This window comes from Lissotriton helveticus, chromosome 1_1 (genome assembly GCF_964261635.1).
Source record: "Lissotriton helveticus chromosome 1_1, aLisHel1.1, whole genome shotgun sequence".
NCBI lineage: Eukaryota > Metazoa > Chordata > Amphibia > Caudata > Salamandridae > Lissotriton > Lissotriton helveticus.
Window position 1 is genome coordinate 849,332,803 of NC_136057.1, and position 25,497 is coordinate 849,358,299.

General features: G+C 47.0%; 1 protein-coding gene across 6 annotated transcripts in view; it reads left to right on the top strand.

Moving 5' to 3' along the window:
- SYCP3 (synaptonemal complex protein 3) overlaps positions 1–25,497 on the top strand; it is a 1,302,221-nt gene that overhangs the window by 786,322 nt on the left and 490,402 nt on the right. For all 6 annotated transcript variants that reach the window (XM_078675094.1, XM_078675093.1, XM_078675124.1 and 3 more), the window contains one exon: positions 8,678–8,712. In XM_078675094.1, coding sequence (XP_078531220.1) covers positions 8,678–8,712 — 35 coding nt within the window. The remainder of the gene's footprint in view (positions 1–8,677; positions 8,713–25,497) is intronic.

The window sequence follows — 25,497 nt, forward strand, 5'->3', positions numbered from 1 at the left end:
ATTGTAGAGATATTACCAACAATGGAACGCACTTTTTAATGGATAGTACGCTATAAGAGTTGTCTTGTTTGGGTTTTGGTAAAGCGCAGCTTATACCCAAGCGGTTCATGGCACTAGAGTTGGCAACAGAGTGTTAATATCACTGAATTAAATGGTGCTTAGTTTACTGACCTATAAAGGACTGATGGCTGAGTAGCCTTGCTGGTATTTGTAACATGCAGATTAATACATTTTCGTTAACAAGTTTGTAACTTACTGAGTCCTCCTGCAGCTGCAAAAATCGAACTATCAGGTAAGTAGCTTACATTAAGGAACATAGCAGTCTGAGCGAATTAGTTGATCTCAGACTTTGTGTAGGCATGGAACAATGCTTATACCTGAAAAGGTTTATTTATAAAACACGATGCTTGAAATTGAATTGGCTCTTCGCTATGTAACCGATACAGAGATTACAGGTGCAGGAGAAACATGGTCAGATTTTTTTCAGGATCAACATCAGTCTGGAATCGCGTTTTTAATTTCCTATATTTTATATAGTGAGTCCTTAAACAGACAAGAATATACCACTGCGCAGTAATCGAGGCGAGATTAAACAAGCATTGGCATAGCCAATAGGTCTCACCTTTGGGACCTTATAAGTGTTTGGTTATCCAGCACAATATCCTTGGTGCAACAACATCAACTGCTGCATGGCTAAACACTTATAAGGTCCCATAGGCAAGACCTATTGGCTATGCTAATGCTTGTTCTGGTAGAGACTATAACCACAGATTCCTAACCAATTCTCCCATCCTCCCTGCTCTGTGAACTGGCCTCTTTACATGGAACTAGTCACAAAAGAAACTGCTGGCAGTGCGCTGGGGTGGGCCCTAGATAGGCTCTGCGACATCACTTCTGACGCAGACACCATCAACGCTGAGCCAAACAATGCCACCCACTGGCGTGCAGAGCTACCAATCAATATTTTCAGGATCCTGCCTGACGCCTGAGGAATATTCAAAGGTGAGGAATCTGCTGCTAGGTAGAGTCTCTACCAAAAAAAAGTGTTTCCTAAGGTAAGTAACTTGTTCTTTACCTCTAGACAGTATCGGAGACCTGGGAAGTGCACCAAGAATGTTGAGTATGCATTTAGAGTGTGCACGCATTACTATTAATGTTACAAACAAAATTGTCCTGTTTGTGAATATCTCAGACATGCAAAAATAATAAAAGAGGCACGCATTCACTACAAGCTTGTCTCCTAGGTGTACCCTGGGAAGGCAGAGTTTGTTCCCCAGGCTTTAACTAGGCTCCCAAGAAACAATCTAATCAGTTGCCATCAGCCGACCGTGCTATCATTGAAACCACTGAGTGAAGTCGGTAGGGGCCCACTCTTGAGACTAAAGGGTGGCCAGATCAAATGAGGGTTTCCCCTTTCAGGGCGCACCTAAAGTTGTTAGTGAGGCCCCCATGGATAAGATACCCCATCATTTCAAACAAAAATATATGGAAATCTGAAAGGAACAGGTTAGTGTTAGATTCCTTACTTTAGAATATCCCCAGGCGTCAGACTGGATCCGGAAAGTTTTGCGTAGCAGTACCCTTGCGGGTCGGTAGGCGTCGTCTGCGGCGCCGTGTCCGTCGTCGGCGTCGTTGGTGCCAGGATGACGTCGTCGGAGTACGCCGCCCTCGAGCGCTGACGTCAGTTCTTCTGTTTTCCGCGCCGGCAAGCGCAGATCCAGAAAAAGCAGTACTCTTAGTCATTTTTTGACTAAACTTTATCGATCCTTTTTGATCACTTTCCGAGTCTTTACGACTCTCGGTGCCGGTAGGGATGCCCTGGTTCAAGCCCTGTACTGACTGCAACCGACTGATGTCGGTTACCGATCCCCACCGCCGGTGCCTCTATTGCCTTGGGGCCGACCACGACGACAAGTCGTGCCCCGACTGCCGGGCCCTGACGACGAAGACTAGGCGGGAGCGGTCCCGTAAGCGCCTCGAGATCTGGCAGTGGGCCCCGTGCCGCTCACGGCCCCGGTCCAGGAGGGGGTCGAGGGACCGGTCACAGGGCCACAGTCGTCGAAGCTCGGCGAGTCGTCACCATTCGTCAGGCTCCAAGTCCTCCCAGCCGGGCCCCGCGGTCCCGGCTGGGAGCCCAAGGGGGGTGGGTGCTTCGGCCCCGGCGCCGCCGGCGACTTCGGTCCCGGCACCGCAGGGCCCCGCTGGATCCGGTTCCGTATCCGGGTCGCCGCCGGTCGACCTTATGACCCCGCAGGCGTCGACCACTAGGGTGTCGGCCCGGCCCTTCCCTCGGTCCAGATCCGGCGTCGGACCGGCGTCGCTCGACGACGCATTCGACGCCGGTAGAAGAACAATTCTTCTATGATCCGGCTCCGCCATTTGCACCTGATTTTCAGGAGATGGAGAACGTGGGTGACTGGGAGGGGTCTGAGGACCCTCTGACACAGGAGTGTCAGTCATTTCAGGACTGGGCAGACGAGCTAAGGGAAACCAGTGGTCTCGACACTTCGCCTGACACTGGCTTTGTCTCCCCTCCTACCGTGGCTACGGAGGAGGGGGCTGCTTATAGTGTGGTGCTGACGAGGGCGGCCAAGGCCTTGGCTCTTGAGCTCCCCGTCGCGGCTGTGAGGTCTAACATCCTCACTGAGGTCCGTAAACCGCAGGTAAGCTCTTCGGAGCCTCTACTGCCGTTTAATGAGGCTCTCACGGACGTCCTGTTGGGCACCTGGTCCAGGCCCGCTACAGTTTCCCTGTAGGTAGGAACGTCGCCAGGCGCCACCGCCCTGCTCCGGGCGACCCTAGTTTTCTGTCCACCCCCCCACCCCGAGAGCCTGGTTATCCAGGCCTCTACTTCCCAGTCCGCATTCCCGACTGCACCTCCTGATCGGGAATCCAAAAGGTATGCACAGTTTGGCAAGAAACTGTTCTCCTCCCTCAGTTTGGGGTTGTGGTCAGTCAACACCGCTTGCCTTTTGGGCCGTTACACCCACTCTCTGTGGGATACGGTTGCGGCCGTGCTGCCGCAGTGCCCGGAGCGGGCCCGGGTGAAGTTCGCTCAAGCCCTTGCGGAGGGACGAGACGCTGCACGGTACTCCATTCGATGTGGACTGGATACCACGGACTCGCTGGGCAGGGCGTTGTCAAAGACGGTGGCGGTTCGCCGCCACACCTGGCTGAGGTCCACCAACTTCTCGGCTGATGTCCAGAACACCCTCATGGACATGCCGTTCGATGGCAGCCACCTCTTTGGTGGCAAGGCAGTTCATGCGCATGAACGCTTCAAGGACTCCAGGGCTAGGGCCAAATCCTTGGGCCTGTCGGGCCAGCGTCAGCAGCAGTCTGCCTTTCGCTCCTTTCGTGGCCAAGGAAGAGGCACCCCTTCACGTCCTGCCAGCCACGGGCCGCAGTCTAACATCCAGCGCGGCGGCAGACGTGGTAACCGCCGTGGCGGTGCCAGGGGACAACGGCGAGGTCAGTCCACATCCACCCCCGCAGCATCTGCCTCAAAGCCTTCCTAGTCTGAGCTTTCAGGCCCATTTGATGCCAGTGGGGGCAGGGTCGGCCATCACCTCCTCCACTGGCGCAACATCACATCGGACAGGTGGGTGCTGCAAATCGTCCGAAGGGGCTACCCCTCCAGCCATGCCACCGCAGTAGCACCGCGTGTCGGGGGATCACTTGCAACTTCTGCAAGAGGAAGTATCGGCCCTCTTGGCCAAGGGGGCCATCGAGCGCATTCCAGGGCCAGAAGTAGGTTGTGGTTACTATTCCCTCTACTTTCTGGTTCCCAAGAAGGGCAAAGGGGGCCTATGCCCTATCTTGGACCTGCGGAACGTCAACGGCTTCCTCCGGAAGGAGAAGTTGAAGATTCTGACTTTGCCTCAGATCTTAGCTGCCCTGGACCCCGAAGACTGGATGGTAGCGTTGGACTTGCAGGACCCTTATTTCCACATCCCCGTCCTGCCGGCCCATTGGCGTTACCTGCAGTTCACGGTGGGCCACGAGCACTTTCAGTTCACCGTGCTCCCCTTTGGCCTTACCAGCGCCCCACGGGTGTTCACGAAAGTGATGGCGGTGGTCGCAGCTCATCTGCGTAGATTAGGGGTGTCAGTCTTCCCCTATCTCGATGACTGGTTGTTGAAGGCGGGCTCGCCCCAGGCAGTCGTCAGCCACCTCCAGACTATGGCCGACCTCCTGCACTTGCTGGGGTTTTGCATCAATGTGCCGAAGTCACACCTGTGTCCCTCTCAAAAGCTCCTCTTCATCGGAGCGGTTCTGGATTTGGCGCAGTTTCGAGTTTATCCTCCCGAACAGCGGGTTCGGGACATCCAGGCTCTGATTCCGATCTTTCAGCCTTTATCCCGGGTCTCGTCAGGTTGACGCTGCGGCTTCTGGGGCTGATGGCCTCCTGCATCCTTCTGGTGCATCACGCCCGGTGGCTGGTGCGGGCTCTGCAGTGGGAGCTGACGTTTCAGTGGGCCCAGCATCAGGGCAACCTGTCCGACCACGTCCTGATCTCGAAGGGCACTGCGAGGCAGTTGCAGAGGTGGCTCACGGACCGCGATTGGGTCGGCGGCAGATCCCTCTCCCTACCCCAACTGGAGCACGTAGTTGTGACGGATGCGTCCCTCCTGGGCTGGGGGGCCACAAGGGAGAGGCGGAGATCAGAGGCCTCTGGTCTCTGGCGGAGTCCCGGCTCCACATCAACTTTCCAAGCTGAGGGCGATCCGGCTTGCACTGAAGGCATTCCTTCCCTCTGTATGTGGAAGTGTGGTGCAGGTGTTCACGGACAACACCACCACCATGTGGTACTGCAACAAACAGAGCGGGGTGGGGTCGTGGACCCTCTGCCAGAAGGCTCTGCACCTCTGGCAATGGCTGGAACGCCACGGCGTCACCCTGATGGTTCAACACCTGTCATGTTCCCTGAACGCCCGGGCGGACGAACTCAGCCGTCGGTGCATGATGGATCACGAATGGTATCTGAACTCGGACATGGCGCATGGTCTCTTTCGGCAGTGGGGAGAGCCTTGGTTAGATCTATTCGTCACAGAAGAGAACGTGCAATGTCATCAGTTCTGCGTGTTGGAATTTCCAAGGCGGCATTCGCTCGGCGACGCTTTTCGTCGCGAGTGGAGTTGCGGTCTGTTGTACGCCTTTCCGCCTATACTACTTCTGCCCAGAGTGCTGAAGACGATCAGGCGCAACCGGGCCCAAGTCTTCCTTGTGGCTCTGGACTGGGTACGAAGGTACTGGTATCCCGAGCTACTCAGCATGTCAGTCGATCCCCCGATTCGTCTGCCTCTTCAGGAGGACCTTCTGTCGCAGCAGCAGGGGACGGTCCTCCACCCAAACCTGTCTAGCCTCCACCTCCATGCATGTAGATTGAGCGGCGTCAGTTGAGGCCATTTGAATTGCCTCCTGAAGTCTGTGATGTCATTCTGGCAGCCAGGCGTCCCTCCACGAAAATGGTATATGCCTGCAGGTGGAACCGATTTGTGGCATTGTGCACAGGAAAGGCTGTGGATCCCCTTTCTGCCCCTCTTTCAGAGGTTCTCCTCTTCCTTCTTTCTCTTGCCCAGCAGGGCTCTGCTCTGGGCACTATCAAAGGCTACCTCTCTGCTATTTCAGCCTTCTTAAGGCGTCCTGATCAGCCTTCTCTTTTCAAGTCCCCTGTTGTAAATAGATTCTTGAAGGGCATCACTCACATGTTTCCTCCTGTTCTTTTCGTGATGCCTCAGTGGGACTTTAACCTTGTTCTGACTTATTTGATGTGCGCTCCCTTTGAGCCACTTCATAATTGTCCTCTCCGTCTTCTTACTCTTAAGACTGCATTCCTGGTTGCCATCACCTCTGCCAGGAGGGTGAGCGAGCTCCAGTCTTTCTTCTAAGCCTCCTTTCCTTTCTGTCCATCCGGACAAAGTTGTCTTGAAAACACGTCCCTCTTTCCTGTCCAAGGTTGTTACAGCCTTCCACATCGGGCAGTCATCACCTTGCCCACCTTCTTTCCGCCTCCGCATCCCTCAAAAGAGGAAGAGAGGCTCCACCGTCTGGACCCAAAACGCGCGCTCTCATTCTATTTGGACCGCACACGCAAGTTCCGGGTGGACGACCAGCTCTTTGTTGGGTACGTGGGCGCTAAGAAGGGACGGGCGGTGCACAAACAAACCATTTCTCGATTGGTCGTTTTGTGCATTAAGGCCTGTTATTCTCTGGCTAAGAAGGAGCCTCCGGTGGGGCTGTGTGCCCACTCCACTCGGGCCATGGCGGGTACTACTGCCCTGGGTCGGGGAGTCCCCTTGCAGGACATCTGTCAGGCAGCTACGTGGGCCTTGCTGCACACGTTCGCTAGACACTACTGCCTGGACAGCCAAATCCGGAGAGATGGCTTCTTTGGCCGTTCTGTTCTCCAGGACTTTCTGGTGTGATCATTGGTTTGCAGACCCACCACCGGGGTTGATATTGCTGGGGTATCTCTTCTAAGGTAAGGAATCTAACACTAACCTGTTTCTTTCAGATGCACAAGTTACTTACCTTCGGTAACGATACATCTATAAGAAAGAGTAGTTAGTGTTAGATTCCTTACCGCCCCACCCATCCTCCCCGCTCTGCGAACCGATATCTAAGGTTAAGGTTCTTCCCTTTGAGGGCCCTAGTTTCATGGCACCAGTGTCGGTTTTTATCATGGCTCTGTGTTTCTGGTGCAGAAAAGCTGTGTATAAGAACTGACGTCAGCGCGCGGGGGCGGCGTCTAAGTACTCCGACGACGTCATGCCGACAGATGCGGAGCCGCAGACGACGCCTACCGATGCGCAAGGGTACTGCTACGCAAAACTTTCCTGATCCAGTCTGATGCCTGGGGATATTCTAAGGTAAGGAATCTAACACTAACTACTGTTTCTTACAGATATATCTTCACCGAAGGTAAGTAACTTGTGCGTCTGGTACAAAACAAAACAGTGGATAGGATGGCACAGCAGTTTGCGCAGTTTGGAATGTTTGGCCCTAAATCCACCCTGTAAGGCCCCCAGTAGCCCATAAAAGATTTACTGATGTATTTCAAGGAGGTGGATCACTCCATTCTTATTCATTCTCTCACTGATCCAGGAACCTTAAATGCTATTCTTAATTGGTTGTTTTTTTATCTTACTGATTCCTCATTTTCTGTTTTCTTGTTTCCTATTCATGCGGTTCCATAGTGCTAGTTCTTGATGTACTACACTTTTCACTGTATCCTGTTCTTTTTGCTACTATTATTTTTTCCCTTGACTTTGTCAAACTGTTATACTGGTGACTTCGATGCATTTCTCATATTCTTCATTTAATGATTATCCTCCTAATCTAATCTGTTTGTATTTCATCCATTGAAAACTGGACATCCTTGCATTTCTTAAAACTAAATCCTAAGAAAGGTTCATGTTTTCCTGCCTCATCAGTAATACATACCCCTTCTCTGATTTGTTTCCCTTCAGTGCACATCTCATTTAATTTTCTTCCTCAGCTAAGAATGTTGGTATTATCTTTAATTCATCAATTACTTTTTCTGGACAAGCCTGATCAGTCGTCAAGACTTGTTATTGGTAGCTTCATAAAATTTGTCAAATCAAATCCTTTCTATTACTTCCTTGTGTAAGTTGTATATTTAGTGGTTGGTCTTTTCTTGCATCAACTACTGTTCTTGGTAATGTTGCCCTCCAGAAGTATCTGCTCACTCAGGTTCAACCTGTTCAAAACTCTTGAAGTTGTCTTCTTTTCTTGGCTAGTATTCTTCCTGCTGAGCTCAGTTTGTTACCTTTAAGCTTTCTGTCCAGATGTTGCTATCTGTGTGTGTTTCACACTTACTTGCTTCACCTTATTCATGTTTTTAATTAAATTTAATTGTTCTCGTGCTCCTCTTATTCTCTCTGTTCCAATAGCCCCATATGTGCTTCTTCCTGTTTTCATTCATTCCCACTCCTTATTAACTTATATCCAGATATCAGCCTTTTCTGCCTCTGATTACCCGGTTTGCAGGAAAGTACTAAAGGATCTTTTCCTGACTTTAACAGAACAAGAGTATCCTTGGTGTACCAATGCAAATTCCATGTTTCTCATTGTGTATTGTACCATTTTTATGTTTCACTTTGTAAATCACCCTGATTAAATGCACTATAATAATAATGATAAATACATTGTCATACCATTCTGGGATAGTAATATGCATAAGTACATTCTTTTTATAACTGTAAAGAAATTTAAACAATGAATTTGCACAAGTAAGTTAAGCCATTTCTGAATATACAATTTGACGTTTCAAGCACAAATGGCTTTGTGAATTAAGCACAATCTAGTTAATGTGTCACTCTTCTGTCATGACAAGGGAAAGTTTATATGTTGCTAACTCATGCCTAAGAACGTGAACTCTCTTTTCTAACGACTGAGTTAAATTTTACTTAATATTAATGTGAAGACTAGTGATGCCTAGACACATTGTTGACCACATATGTATGTACTTTTTGGTTTTAGATTTGACATTAACACTTTAATGCATTTATATTTCGTTGTAGACCATGCTACTTCCTTTAGAAATTAAATATCTTTTTTCAGCCACCCAGTGTATGAAATGTCCATTTATAAAGTATCAGTAAGAAACTTATATGTGCCTGTTTGTTTTAACTGAAGCAATGTTTTCCCACAGGGGCGAAGTACAGAACATGTTGGAAAGGTTTGGAGGTAAGTATATTCATGTTTTTTCTTCTTTGTTAATAGATAATCACGTTTTGTACTACAGAAGTATCTAGGGTCGTTTTATGTGGTCACGATTGACGTAGCCTCATCTCTGATTTGAAATCACTACAGTCAGCACTTAATTTGAGGCAGTGGTTACCACTGGGGACCAGTAGCACTCATTTTTGTGAAGGGGCACATTTGTTTCCCATAAGATATATACCGAGTGCAAAGGGAAAAAACACACAATAGAGAGGGGTGAAGGAAGAGAGAGACAGCAAAACCGTCAGGGCGAAAGCAGGAACATTCAAGAGTGAGAAAAAGGGGCAGGTGGAGTGACCGTTAGTGGCTTAAAAAGGCATGACGTGGATTTAAAGCTATGCAGCCTTTGTATTCAGTGTGGCAGCATTTAGTTTCAATGGCTGCAGGCTTCTGAGCCGAGCTTTGGCACCAGCACTCATTGTTCTAATTAAGCACTGACTACAGTGACATTGATTTTTCTGACTCATTTAAATCTGTTAAGCAATCATCATCATTTTTCTATAAGAAATCGCCTCGATATACCAGAAGTATCCATCTTATATGTCCCCTTTATTTTATTGTTTAAGTTAGGTGTCATAGTTTGTCTTCACATACCGTAATTTCAAACAGCTGCTAAATTAAAATGTATTATGTCAATATCATATATGTAGTCCATTGTCAATGCATCTCAGTAGTCATTTTACTTGCATGAATGAGCCTGAGCTGCTCTATATCTTTAGATTTTCTAAAAATTAGGTGGCATACTGCTTTGTGTTATTGGAGAGTCCCCTTTTGTTCATAATTGAAAAATAAAAAATGCTTTGACGTATTCACACAGAGTTGTGGGCAGATAATGTTATTGACAGCACTGTTGTAATTGTAAATTCTATTATTATAGCACTTATTAGCCCTGTGGAGTTGTTGAAGTGCTTTGCGGTGAATAGCACATTAGTCTGGAACCCAGGATTAGAGCTGGTCAGGTGGAACTCCGCCAGTACCCCAATATTTAAGACTGTAAACCAATAATCATGACTGACCAGAATGTTTAGAACATCACCATTTACCTCAGGATTCCACTTTAGGTTGGCCTTACGTAAAGGAATATCGCACCCAGCATCAGTATAGCACAGTATCTGAAATGAGCAAGTGAGACCACTCAATAATTGAGCTATAGAACAACGAAAAATGAAAGGGTTTTATTCCAAACGTCTCAAAAATCAGGGGTGAGAGCCGTTTGCAGTGACCATGACATCCAGGTAATAGTATTTCTCCTTCTTTTCTCCCACATTCAATATTTTCCACGATCTCTACATCGTTCATCCCTTCTCCCGGAATCATATAGTAGTCCCCAATTACCAGTCCAGAAGGTATGATCCCCTCGGTAGTAAAGGGAAACTCGTGCGTCAGCGGGTGCAACCGCCCCCCTTTCACTTCCTTTATATAAAATTTATTGTTTACACCCCTGTGTGACCACCTGGGGTGTTTCAAAGATCAATTGTGCCCAGCGTCAATGTGCCACCAACCTATTAGGCCAAATAAGTTAGGAAAATATACTTTCCTGAGGCCACAACCCTCTTCCTAAGCTGTGACGCTCCTACTTCCCTTCAACTGCCCTGTCTGTCAGCGTTATGCTCTGGGTCCTCCAGATCCCTAGACTATGCATCACCATTAGCAGGCTCACTTTACTCTCTCTGCATGTCCCTCCCACTAGCTCCTCCGTTTGGATTCCCAGCCTTCACATTGTCGCCCCTCAGTCCATTGCCTACCTCTTCTAGCACCGTAAACCCACGGCCTTGTCCGTCCTCCTTATAAAGGCCTCCCACTAGTTCCTTCCCTATTACCGCTTCCTGTCCAACCTTTAGAACGTTCACCTCCTGTTCTTCTGGAGTTACTTTGATGGCCATGTTGCAATTCACACTATCACTGTTCTCCTCACCACAAGGTGATAAAGAGTAAATACTATGAAGGCAAAAATGCTAAGTTAATACGGAAAAGTCTCACATGAGCAGCAAAATCAAGATAAATTAGGACAGCATCCCAAATAACAACAAGCATTTGCAATGCAATCGGCCTCATCTTTGGGACCTTATATGTATTTAGCTTTGCAGCACAATAGCCTGGGTGCTGAAACATCTACTGTTGTTTAACATGGAGGGAAAGTAAGCACCAAACTGCGTGACACACCAGATATTATTTTTGTTTTTTAAAACATAAATAAAAGGCATTGTCAATTACGATGCCAATAGCTTAAACTCACGCAAATGCGAAACGTATTGCATTGCAAATGCTTGTTAAAACGTCATCACCGGCAAGGCCCGGCCCACTTAAAGCCCTGTATACATGCCAACATTTATTGTGTAATGTAATTGTTAGAATGCACGGTGATAAAGTGACGTGATCAGTCAAGCCCCCTTTCGTACCACTTGTAAAAATCAGCATTTGTGAAAGCAAGTGTTGGATCCACCAAGCTAGGCGATTGGCTTTGTCAAGTGCTCCCTTTTATTAGCAAGTGGCCCAGTTATACACATTATCCCCATTATATGAGTATTTATCCAAATTCAATAGGTTTCACGTTGCTGATATTTTCCTCATTGGTGAATTAATTTAACTTACTTTTTTGTATACTTGGTATCTTTTGGATTCTAATGGGGTAAATACTTCACTAATAATGGATTTTTATGGTTATCAAATAATTTAGAACGTGGTTGTGTTCTTTCCAAGCAGTTGTCAAAGGAAGAAAAGTTTTGAATCTGGGGACCAATTTTCAGAGGCCACTAAAGTGAAGCAGAGTCGTCTGGGGCGCTAATGTTACTGAAGCAAGACAGAGAGCAAGGGTAAAAGTGGACATTTAGCACAGTTGCAGTAGTATATGAGGGATGTGCAACGGGGAGGAGAGGTCACTGTTAGGCTAATGGAGCAAGACTTCGAAGAGTAGCAATTGGGTCAGTGCGAGATGGCACAGGATGAATAACATCAGGTCTACCAAAAAAAACTGCATAGTGCTAAAAGAAAAGACTCTGAAGTACGAACGGGGCAGATGAGATCACACACTGGGGTCCCAACCAAACAGAAGCTCCAAAAGAGGAAGAGAGTGCATGTATCAGCTAATGAGACAAGCTTAGATTTTAGGAGGAATGAGAGATGCTCTTCTCTGTGTTTCTTTATATCTCATCATCATGAGCATCTTGGGCATGAAGGACTGGACTTTTAACAGTACCAGCGGTGCCAGGGAACAACACCTATAACCTTCATGGGATACCTGTTTCGGCGCACAAATTACAGAGACACGGGAAACTTCCTTCGGCGTCAAAGATCAGCGTTTATGACTCCAGGGAGGCAAAAGTCACAAGAAGTACAACAGTGTGTAGGTTCTGAGAGTCTGCTTCAAATTGCGTTTGTAGGTCGCTCTCTTTTATACAGAATGTTGCCATTGCATAACATGTGGACAAAAGATTACAATTCGGTTCTCACAGTAAACTTCAAAGAGGTCGCTTTCATGTGTTCAGAATCCCGGAACATAATTACAATAGCAATGCCGGTTCCCAACTGTAAAAGTACATCTTCCCACCATTAGGCACACCCATTAGAGTTGTAAATGACAAAGAAGAAGAGACAAGAGCAGCTGCAAGGAAGTCAGACACGTGTAGAGAAAAGAGTGTGGGGGTAATATCGGAAGCATGATCTTAGGATCAAAGAGCTGGATCCCATCGCCTGCACGGCTGTCATAATAGACCGGCACGACCAGATTACCCTCAAGCTGAGCCATCTGCCTTCACTGTACCATTCCTCCGGCCATAAAGACGCATGAAAGGAATATGCGTCTTCCGCAAGGCTGGGAACTAGAGGGTCAAGAAGCGAACAGTTACCTGCTCGCTGACTACGTGAGGGCAAGAAACAAAATGGATGCCGTATCTAAAATGGAACCCAAGGGTTCAGATGAAGAACACGTAATATTAGACGAACCCTGGCAGGTAGTGTAGCGAAAATTCGCACACTTGCCGAACTCGTCATTTGCGGTTCGTAGATACCAAACTCGTCCATATTCGGTAATGCCCAGAACATCGTAATAATTTTTACGGAACCTCAGACGGTCCTTTTGCCCTCATGTAGGCAAGCACTAGTCGGAATCATAATCGATTTCGATACTCATCAGATCATCCAGATGTTGTTGATACATTATTCTATCCTTCAAAGCCTCTTTGGTGACAACGGGCTGTCTTATACACGTCGTAGCACAAAGGCCACATAAGGCAGGACCACATTGCACACAAAGACAACATGAGAACAGAAATGTCACAACAACCCCTATGATCATCAGAATCTTCCAACCCCAAGTTGATATCAGACCCCAAAACCATCCCAGAAGCGTCCAATTTCCTTCGTCCACGTGTATGGACTCCGAAATTTTGTGCAACTTAGAGATGGCTTGATAAACCGTTGGAGCGTTATCAGGTATGAATACGCAGCAGCTCGAATGGATGACTTTACAAACCCCACCTCTATCTGCTAGAACGATATCTAGAACCATACGGTTCTGCAACGTCATTAGTCTATCCGCCTGGAGTTCGGCTGTCAAATTACCAAGGGCATTTGCAGTTATGTTGGCAGTTGATTCTACTACACGAGTTAACTGCCTCAAGTTCCTGCTATTAACCATCGGTCCCCAGAACGGTAGGAAACCCTTAAAGAAGTCTCCCGCTTCTTGTCCGGAAGTATCTTCTTTGCTAACCACACCTCTCACAATTCTATTTCTGTGATAATCAGAGGCCACAGTGAAAGTGGGAGGCAAAAGATTCGCAATATAGCAGGTACCCGAGAAGTCATGAGGTAACCACGTATAGGCTCGATCATAACATACAAAGTAGGTACCCTTGGCAGGCAGGAAGACAGGAGAAGAGAGCGTTGGTAAGACATACGTCTCGGTACAAGCACTCTCCCCAAACTGAGCTCTCGGATTTCGACCAAGACCTTTCAAGCAGAAATTACCAAGGTGAGGTACAATCCATATTGGTGGCGAGCTTTTAAGCTGCCTCTCACCCACTGATAAGCTGTACTCAGCCTCACTTAGTTCCTTATATGCTCGCACCTCTTCCTCTGGGATGAGCGATGCGTCAAAAATATCTCTATCTAAGTCTGCAATAGCTCTCGCCAGAGTCTTGTGGTACGGACCAGGACCAGAGTTTGCTGACCGTGGTTCTCGATGGGGGTAGGAATCTAGTGCGCTACGGAACATAGTTTGTAATGCTCGAGCTGACCCTTGTGCACTATAAGGCAGAACTAGGTACGGAATACCTTTATCCATAGTATGTGGCATTAACCCACACACCCAACAATTGGTAGTGTTTACCACTAACTGATGCTGATGCAGGAGTTGTATAAAAGAGTTGTTTCTGAATTCCGCACGTCTGACTTGTTCGTGTTGAGGCAGAAGATAAAAGGAATGTGGAGAGACAGTAGAAACGAAATATAGATCACGAGATGGGAGAGTAGATGTAGCAGAAGACAATAAGAATTGGGACCCATAATATACTCCCCCTACCAGTAACATAGATATAGTCAGGAATAGTATGACCACCTGTAAGAAAAACCATTTTGTATGAAATATTTTATGCAATGTAGATCTTTGCGCCAACATTTCTTCTCTTTTCGACAGCTCAGACAATGATGATTCCATCCCCTAACGACCGTCCGCGACGTTCTTGACGCACTTCGTTCTGAGTAGCGGTTATCAATTCCCAGGAATTCCCAGAAATTGATAATAGAAACCAACCTTGTGTCGATAGCTGCTAAACAGAAGGAAGTACCCGCACGGCCTTACGGTCAACCTGGATGGTAGGTTCTAGCTAGATAATGTTCTTGGCTGTACGAAAAAGAAAAAGATACACAATATATATATAATGTCCACTGTTTTCAGAGCAATGTAGAACCTAGAAACAAAAAAATCTTTTTATTTGTGGCTTGTTCGTGGACGAAGAAAATATCGGCTACTTCCAGGGTGAGTCTGATCTTCAAACAGTGGATTGGACGGCAAAGGAGTGTTCAATTGTTCAGGTGATTGTTCAACAGTCAAATTTTCCAAGGTTGACGTGGAGGAAATTGTTTGAGGGGAATCAACAACGGTGTCAGATACAAGCCGAGCTTCGCTGAATGGAACGAAACGTTGCGGAGTGTCGGTCTCAGATGAAGAAAGACCTCTTCTCGTCCAGGTGTCCGACGGCAGAGGAAGCAGGACTCTTTTCGTGTGGGTAGCATGTACCCAGTTCCGACGTCCGTGTAGTCAAACCGCCGTCCTCGTAGCCAGCTGTACCTGAAACGGGCCCACAAATCTTGGTTCAAGGTTTCGTTTTCGTCCGTAGTTTCTGACGAGGATCCAGTCTCCTGGTTGGAGCCGATGACCAGGACCCTCTGTTTGTGACGGCAGAGCCTCAAAGACCTGTTGGTGAATCAAACTCAATTTAGCAGTCAGATCATAGAGATAATCGATCAACATAGGGTATTCAATTCTATCAAATTCCTTAGGTCTTGGGACTCCCCATACATTGGCAGGACGACCGAACACAATCTCATATGGGCTGAGCCCTACTCGAGAGTGTACAGTCGCCCTGGTCGACAGGAGAGCTAGAGGCAAAGCGTCGGGCCATGATAAACCAGTTGTTGCCTGAATTTTAGCCAATTTCAGTTTTAGAGTGCCATTATATCCCTCCACCAAGCCTGCTGATTGTGGATGGTTTGCACTATGAAATTTTTGTACTATCCCTAAACCGCGACACACACTCTTCATCACACTCCCAACAAACTCACTTCCGTTGTCCGACCATACGACCCGAGGCATTCCGTAACGAGGAAAATATTCTTTGAGCAAGATTTTTGCCGTGGATAAAGCCGTATTATCCTTAAGGGGGTAGGCCTCAATCCACCTAGAGAATGCACACACCACAACCAACACATACTTCAAGTTATTACATCGGTCCATGTGGATAAAGTCCAACTGGATGACTTCGAAAGGGTATGTAGGAGGGGCAAAATGGCCAGGTGGAGTGGGAGTGCCCTTACCAGGATTGTGCATCAAACACACCATACAATTCTTGACCACTCTCTCGGCACACTTAGTAATCCCATCATTCTTCCATACATGAGACAACAACTTGCATATGCCTTTAGTGTTGATGTGCGCCATACCATGAGCCATTGTAACAACAGCGAGCACATACGCATCCGGTAACATCCATCTCTGCTTCTCTGATAAATCAACCCAACATCCATTCTCATCCAATCTTCCCGTGCTCTCTCTCCATTTAGTCCTCTCTGTCTCAGTGGCTTCATTCTGTATTCCTTTCACACTTTCAAATGTGTCTTCACACATACCAGTCTCTGTTGGCCATCTCACTGAGCTCGTAACATACATTCTGTTCGTCAAATCTTTAGCCGTCTCTTTAGCCGTTTCATCCGCAAACGCATTTCCACGACCCACATCATCTGTTACTTTCTGATGTGCGCTACATTTGACTATGGCCACTTGTTTAGGCAATGTGAGTGCATCTAAAAGATCATTTACAAGCTGACCATGTTGAATCTTCGTGCCATGCGACGTAAGGAATCCTCTCTCTCTCCACAGTCGTCCAAAACTATGTGCCACACCAAACGCATACTGGCTATCTGTAAACACATTCACCCGTTTATCTTTAGACAACACACATGCTCTTGTCAATGCGATTAACTCGGCAGCCTGAGCCGAATTCTGACTTAATCTTGCGCTTTCCACAATCGTTCTCAATGTTACTACAGCATACGCAGTTGTCACATCACCGTTCGGCAACTTAAAACAGGAACCATCCACATACAAAGTACCATCGGGATCTGTCAATGGAGTATCTTTTAGGTCAATACGACCCTTAGTTTCCTCTTCAGTTCTGAGATAGCAGTCATGTACTGCTTCACCACTTGACTCTGTGTCGATCGGCAGCAATGTTGCTGGATTCAACACATTACATCGTTTTATCCGTATGTGACTGGCCAGCAACGTCAACTCATATCCAGACAATCTTGCGCTTGTCAGATGTTGAGTTTTCGTTCGATTCAATAGAGTGTCAACTGCATGTGGAACCATTACTGTAAGCATATTATCCATGACTAGACCTGCGGACTGTCGAATGGACGCCGCAGCTGCCGCAGTTGCCCTTAAACAACTTGGCAAGGCTCTTGCTACTGGGTCTAAAGTCGAAGAAAAATAGGCACATGGGCGTTGTTTGCCGCCAAAAGGTTGTGTCAGAACACTCAACGCACAACCATCCCTCTCGTGAACGTATAGTGTAAACGGCTTACTGTAGTCAGGAGTACCCAACACAGGAGCTGAACACAACGCATTACGTAATTCAGAAAAACTTCTCTGACACTCTTCAGTCCAAGGCAATGGGGATGAAACATCCTTGCACGTAAGGGCTATCAATGGTTTCGCCAACAATGAAAAATTTGGAATCCATTGTCTGCAATAGGACGTAATACCTAAAAAGGCGCGAACATCTCTCTGGGTTTTTGGCACAGTCATTCGGGTAATCGCTGCAATTCTCTCTGGGGTCAACCTTCTCCCTTCTCTTGACAATAAGTGACCTAAATAGGTAACTTCTTGACAACAATACTGTAGCTTTGAAGGCGATACCTTGTGGTGTAAGTCATGTAGATAGTGTAACAAAGATACCGTAGCTGTTTTGCAAATAGGTTCTGTATCAACTGCCACTAAAAGATCATCAACGTATTGAATCAAAGCTGCACCCGTTGGTAAAACAAAGGCATCAAGCTGACTTTTAAGTGCTTGGCTGTAGATTGACGGACTCTCACAGTAGCCCTGTGGAGCGCGTTTTAGCCTAAAACTGCGACCACCTAATGAGAATCCGAATAGGTCTCTGCTTTCCTCGGCAATCGGAATACTAAAGAAGGCATTCTTTAGATCGATCACCGTGAACCAGGAGGCAGATGCCGGAATCATTGTTAGTAAGGCCGTAATGTCAGGAACCACAGGAAATTGTGGAACCACTATTTTATTTACCTCTCTCAAATCTATAACGAAACGATACACAGGAGGTTTAGTTGGGTCAGTTCGTTTCAGAATTGGCAATACAGGGCTGTTACACACGTTTCCACGAGTTTCTTCAACAACACCTTTTCCAATGAGATCATGAACGATTGCTAACAGCGCTCGTTCGCCCTCAAGAGAAATACGATATTGAGGTAAACGTGGTAATCGCGCATTTGGTTTCAATTGAATCACATAGGGTGGAATGTCCAACAGTCCCACATCGTTGGGACCTGTGGCCCATAGGGACGCAGGGAGGGAACTCAATTCCGGTGGGAATTTATCGACCGACAAATACATGGGAGAGATCACTCTCCGTCCCAATGTAAGCTCCACTCCTTCGGGGGAACAATACAATGTTGCATATAGTCGTTTCAACAAATCCAGGCCTAAAAGATTCTCACCACAACCTGTAGATAGAATCAGTGGAGCCGTTAGCTCACAAGGTCCAATCATAAGAGGCAAAGGACTAGAGACTGGGTTACTAACAGGGGCGCCAGAGAATCCTACGGAAACGTTCGTTAAGCCAGACAAAGGTGCGCCAGGGAGTTTCGAATGCCTGATGGAACTTTTCGTCGCACCAGTGTCTAACAGAAAAGGCTCAACTACACCCGATGTAGCCACTGCAACGTAAGGCCCACTCTGATCGACCGGAACTGACACTACTCCCTCTCTTTGTCGTTGGCTGTCCTAGTAATGGTCATTTACAACAGTCTCATGCTCTACGTAATAATCGTCCACATTATACTGTGCAGATCGGACTGACCCTGCATTTCGCTGGTCAAAACAATTATTTGCATCTGATTGATTTTGATAACGATCACTCTGATTGTGGGATGAACCACGACCTCTACCTCGTGATGCCTGTTGGGGACCACTACCACGATTTCCTCGTGCTGACACACCATTTAGGCGGTCCCGTAAGGCAAGACAATCATATTTTAGGTGTCCCTCTTTCTTACAATATGCGCACTGATTATACCCAAGGGAAAATCTATAATCAAAGTTGTCAGAACGCGGCTGTGTCCTATCGGGCTGTGCTCGTGGTCGATACTGCTGTTGTGAATCAGTTTGGTTTGATCGTGGAGGGTATGCTTGCTGTAACAAAACCTTCGTTTTTAGCTCCTTCGTTTTCTTCTCTACACGATCACTTTCTTCCTTTTCCCTATTCTCATAATACTGGGCTGTTGCTAGTATTTGCGCAGGGGATGAAACTGCCCACGCACTCTCTGAATTTTTCAGTTTGTTGCTTAATTCAGGCAACAAATTCGACACAAATTTGTCAACAAATAACCGCTGGCCTCCCTCAGCTCCCATGTCCTGTCCGCTGTGGTCGACAAACGCTTCCTCAAACCTTGTAAAGAAATCCGAGACACTCTCGTCTTTCTTTTGCTTACAAGCTGATAACTTATCCCAGTTCACCTTCATCGCTGGCATGATAGTTTTCATGAGCGTAATGATTTTCTGCGGCAAGTCTAAGATTAGCTGGTCGGGCTTAGCCCCACCAACTTGTAATGCATCAGCCGCTAGCAGTGCAGCCCAATCACCCCCTAATTCAACTGCGTGGTTGGCTTGACGAATTTTGGCCCAAACTGGTTGCGGTACAACATTGCCAAACAACATGTCGATGTCGGCAAGGTTCATAATAGAAGCTTCCACCAGTTGTGATAATTCCTTATAATAACCAGCCGGATTTTTACGCGGATCGGGTAAGGATTGCTTCACTTGCAAAACTTCCGATCGTTTCCATGGAAGATGTATCCATACCCTTCGAAAATGCGGTAGAACCACAGGGTTTGCATTAGGATCACCAGGCACCCACAGTGGCGGAACCTCTCTCATGGGATATTGACCAGGAACCGCTTTCCAATTCTCGGTGGTATCATCTGAGGACACCCGAGAATGTGCTGTGGATCTAAACGCTAATAAGCGTTCCACGGCACGTCGTACATCTTCACCTATGATCATACCGTTGGAAAAGTGACTCTGAAGTTCAATTATGTCGGACGGTACATTATCTACATCATCATTATACCATTCTTCCCTCAAAAAGTTACACATCTCCTCAAACACGAATCTCTGCGTAGGCTCATTAAACTGAGAAAATGTTTCAAAGACCACACGAGGAGTGTAATTAGCAGGATGTCTTATCCACCTATGTGCCATGGTTATTAATGTCTCTTTCTCCCTACCACTAGGGATCTGACTCCGTCTCTGAGGAGTTTCAGATGAATCAGACGAAAATAACGGACCAGAAAGAGGTGAATAAAGGGTAGCAACAGAGTTAGGAACACGCTTACGAACAGAAGGGGAAAGAAAAACAGGGGCAACAACACTGGAGGTGAAAGAAGGCATAGTAGGAACTGACAAGATAGTTGGAGTAGCAGAAACAACAGTCTGCGAAGGTACAGGTACAGGAGCAGTAGGAACAAGGACAGGTGGTGAAACAAACGTAGGGTTAACAACGGGCTGGCCCGCAGCCACTGGAGCAACAAGGGGAACTACAGGAGGAATAACAGGAGCAGCTACAGGAGCAGTAGCACCCTGTACATAAGGAGGTGGTGATTTCATCAAATATGATAACAAGGAATCCTCCTTCAAATCTTCTTCTTTCTTTTCTAGATTATTCGGTAAAACCGGGTAACATTTATCTATTTTCATGTGATGCAATCTAGTAGAGATTTCCATTTCCTTTTCTTCTTTGTCCTGTTTACATTCTCGTATAGTTTGCATTATCGGAACGAACCCTTGTTTTTGATCCTTTTTAAGTTGTTTGATTTCTTTCTGCTTGGCCTCTTTACGCCATATCCGAAAGGAATCAAACATAGCTGGCCTAGCTTTCTTTAAAAATAATTTAGCCTCAAGATTGTCTAAAATCGAAAGTTCAAAAGTTCCATGTGGTGGCCATCTAAGGTCACCGTCTTTCTTTGTATAGCGGACCCAGTAATCATTATATATTATAGGACCCACCCCATGTCGACTATAAAGATCATGTATTGGAGTTCCAACTGGAGGTATCGGACACGAGTCCTCCAACCGGGAATCCGTTGCGCAACATTGGAAAATACGAAACAAACCACTATGGCTAGGCATCGTGCACACTAACCTAGTATCAAACTTCAAGGATTACCGAAGCAATAAAACCTCGTGTAAGTCAAAACCCTCGGTTTTTGGCAATTGCAACTGTCAAATAATACTAAGAACCAATACTAAGAACCACAAATGCAATGGAACCATGCAATACAACAAAGCCTTAAGGCTACCACAAAGCTCGGAGAGCTAACCACAAAGCCTGAGGAGGCTATTACAAAGCTCGGTGAGCTATTACAACAAAGCCTTAAAGGCTAACAACAAAGCTTTCAAAAAGCTAGAACAACCACTAAGGACTGGGAGCGACCCACAAATACTTAACTCAGAACTTCAATGGCGTCACCAGGAAGGCCCGTCTATCGTCTCGCTTGTACGTAAGGTCTACGCCGGGCGTCGAAGACAGGTCGACAGTCAGGGCATCGGTCCGTCGCAGCCGTCAGGAGGCGGGAATCTTCGCAGGGAAAAACTTCGGGCCACTTATTTCGACAACAGGATCGATGAAGCGGGGTGCACCTTCCCTCGGAGATTTCACACGAAGTTCTTCACGATCATCAGGCTTTGGACCGGTACCGCTGAAGTCGCCCCACGTTGGGCGCCAACTGAAGGACTGGACTTTTAACAGTACCAGCGGTGCCAGGGAACAACACCTATAACCTTCATGGGATACCTGTTTCGGCGCACAAATTACAGAGACACGGGAAACTTCCTTCGGCGTCAAAGATCAGCGTTTATTACTGCAGGGAGGCAAAAGTCACAAGAAGTACAACAGTGTGTAGGTTCTGAGAGTCTGCTTCAAATTGCGTTTGTAGGTCGCTCTCTTTTATACAGAATGTTGCCATTGCATAACATGTGGACAAAAGATTACAATTCGGTTCTCACAGTAAACTTCAAAGAGGTCGCTTTCATGTGTTCAGAATCCCGGAACATAATTACAATAGCAATGCCGGTTCCCAACTGTAAAAGTACATCTTCCCACCATTAGGCACACCCATTAGAGTTGTAAATGACAAAGAAGAAGAGACAAGAGCAGCTGCAAGGAAGTCAGACACGTGTAGAGAAAAGAGTGTGGGGGTAATATCGGAAGCATGATCTTAGGATCAAAGAGCTGGATCCCATCGCCTGCACGGCTGTCATAATAGACCGGCACGACCAGATTACCCTCAAGCTGAGCCATCTGCCTTCACTGTACCATTCCTCCGGCCATAAAGACGCATGAAAGGAATATGCGTCTTCCGCAAGGCTGGGAACTAGAGGGTCAAGAAGCGAACAGTTACCTGCTCGCTGACTACGTGAGGGCAAGAAACAAAATGGATGCCGTATCTAAAATGGAACCCAAGGGTTCAGATGAAGAACACGTAATATTAGACGAACCCTGGCAGGTAGTGTAGCGAAAATTCGCACACTTGCCGAACTCGTCATTTGCGGTTCGTAGATACCAAACTCGTCCATATTCGGTAATGCCCAGAACATCGTAATAATTTTTACGGAACCTCAGGCAGAGGACCTGACTTTGACATTTTGGACTATATATTCTATTCGGGTATATCTATCGCTAGGATCATCTCTGCAGATGTTATTGGCATACTTGTTAAGCGATTCAGAACTCATCTTCAGTCTAGTCACATTGTTTCTAACCATTGTTGTATGTTGATTCTGTTGTTAGTTCGGTCTCCTCTTTGGGACCTTATATTACAAAAGTTTTAGCAAGTTTCAGAGTCAGTGGCCCAAATCCTGCTGCTAGCGCAGGCTTTGTGTTAAGTAGGAATCTGAAGCAATTGAAGGTAAATAGAAGTTTATTCTCGTAAACAGAAGCACCACCAGCAACAACTCCACCTGCAGCGGCGGACTCCAGGAAACTGACTCTCTCAGCTCACTGGACCGATCAGATGCTCTAATCTAGAACATCATGATCGTGCCATGAGCTAGGAGATTCAAAAGGAAACATACAATGAATAAAGTGTGCATGCACGAGAACAAGAACAACAAGAAATGCATATACAACACTTTGTTTCAACAAATAAATATTGTTACTGACAGCCTAGTTATACCTTTGTTGGGAACAGAAAAGAGCCGCATGGAGCCCTGCCTTCTCTAAAGCCAGATGTCCGGTTCAGAGTCTCCCCTGACCGACTTTGGCTGCCTCGACGGGAACGATTTCAGCCCGCCGCTCCTGGCGCTTCAGATCGCAGGACACGGGGAAGATGACACTGCATTGTACTTTGGTAACTATTAACAGACACCATCAGTTTCTTACCTGCACTCCATTATGGCAGACACACCAGAAGGAAAAAGCTGAACTGGAAGAGTAGGTTATCAAATCGCTAGGACTTGGAAACAAAGAAGGGACTTCAGCCATGAATATCGTGGTAGCCATCTTTTTATGTTATATTATCTTTATTTCTATAGCGCACGACTCACCCTGGGGCATCTCGACGCTGCCTTGAAATACTACCTGAAGCTAAAGAAACCGAAAAACGGATCAGAAGCAAGGTTAGAACAGAAAAACTTTTGTTTCCTGAAAGTGCTGTAAATGGTGATTTTATCCAGTATTTGGGTGTCTTTCATAGATTCACATGCCTGAATCATTCCCCGTCGTCGAGACGGGAGCCTCCGGTATATAAAAAAGTAATGTCCTATAGACATACATAGAGAAAAATAGGCCTAAGGATCCCACCTTAGTGGCCTATCTACGTCCTTTTGTAAAAAGGACCAAACTAGAGTAGGCCCAAGGGTCCCACCTTAGTGGCCTATCTATGTCCTTTTGTAAAAAGGACCAAAATAAAGAAGCCAACCAATCAGCTACTACCTCCTTCTAGAACCTTCCTGTCAGGAACCTAGGTCTCTCAGATTTTCTACCGCACGTTGTGCTAGGGAGTCTCCACCTGAGTTCTCCTCAGGATTTTTCTTCTTCTTACTTTATAAAACGAATTTACCAAAACTTATTACATTATGGCTGATGGCCAGAAAAAGGGTCTCTTCAGAGCCTGTTCCTCGTGTGGAAAGAAAAGGCTCCATGTAGAGGACAAGCATGAAACCTGCCTGTATTGCCTCTACCCTCACCATCAACCCAAGGACTGCAAAATATGTAGGACCTTCTCAAACAAGACCCTCAAAGACAGAGAAGGACGCCTGCTAATCTGGCTGAACAGGCTGAAGAACAGGCCAGACGACTTGGTGTCAGAAGACGGTGAGAGTGTCTCTGGTACTTCACAATTTTCCTTGAAGAGGCCAAGGGTTACTTCCCCTAACCCCTCAGACACCCCTCCTAAGAATACTCTCAAGAAGTCCTCAGAGGGCAAAACCGCAGTGTCTGGCAAGGATCTTCCTGTCACCAGGAAGCAACCGCTGACCTTGACGACGACAGCGTCGATTATCTCTTCAGCGCAAAAAACTGCGCCAACGTCGACAACGACAGCATCGTCGGCCACCTCCTCGACGCCGAAGATGACGCCTTCATCGACGGCGAGTATGCCGGTGTCGTCGACCATTCCATTCACTCCATCGACGACGAAGACCTTATCGTCGACGACGAGGCCGACGTCGAAGTCGAAGTCGTCGACGATGGTCCCGTCGACGAAGATCATCCCGTCGACGAAGGACTCGTCGACGACAGGGAAACCGTCGACGACGGGGAAAATACCGTCGACGAAGGACACGTCGACGAGAACACCGTCGGCGGGGTCACAGACGACGACGGGGAAAATACCGTTGACGAAGGTAATATCGACGATGACACCGTCGACAAAGTCGTCGATGACCCCTGGAAATGCATCGTCGTCATCGGCGCCGCATCTGACAACGCCAACAGGGAAATGGAAAGAGTCTGAGCTGCTCTCTCATACCATGGATACCTTGCCGCCACAGACATCCCATATCGCCATTAAAATCACGAGGAGGCCAATTACGCCAGACCTGACGTTACCCAGTAAGGTGCAAGAGCTGCCTCCAACCTGTCTATTACACGGCGAGGAGTCTGAGGAAGAGTTGTACACACAAGCCACAAGCCCATCAGACCTTGTGGTCAAGTGTCAAAGCACCGATGAGGAAGTGGACGAGGTGGAACATATAGAACATTCAGTCCACACTCAAGTCCACACACAGGTTACACCGATGGTGTGCCTACCAGCAGCCATTGTATCAGACCTGCAATTCTTAATACAGGACTACAAACAGCGGTTTCCAGAGAAACCCACTACGCCTACACCTACAGCTGTACACGCACCCACTCCTTTGTCCCGACACAAGCCGCCACCACTGGTTCTTAGTAAGGAACAAGAGCCAATACAAGAAATTCACTCGTCTGATGACGAAGAAAGAGACCAGGAAGAGGGCGAGATCCGTGACGACGAGTCTGACCCAGATGTAGATCAAGACTATATAGCTCCTTCTCCGGCCTCCCCGGAACCACAGTCCTCAGAATCACCACCCGCAGACATCGGTGGATTCCATAACCTTGTTGAGCGTGCAGCCAAACGATTCCATATGGCTATGGAATCTCAGGAAACCGAGTGCTTCCTGTATGACTTCAAGGAACCGACTAAAAAGACAACCAGGTCCATTCCCATCATTGACTTTATATGGAAGCAAGGGAAATTACTGATGCAAACACC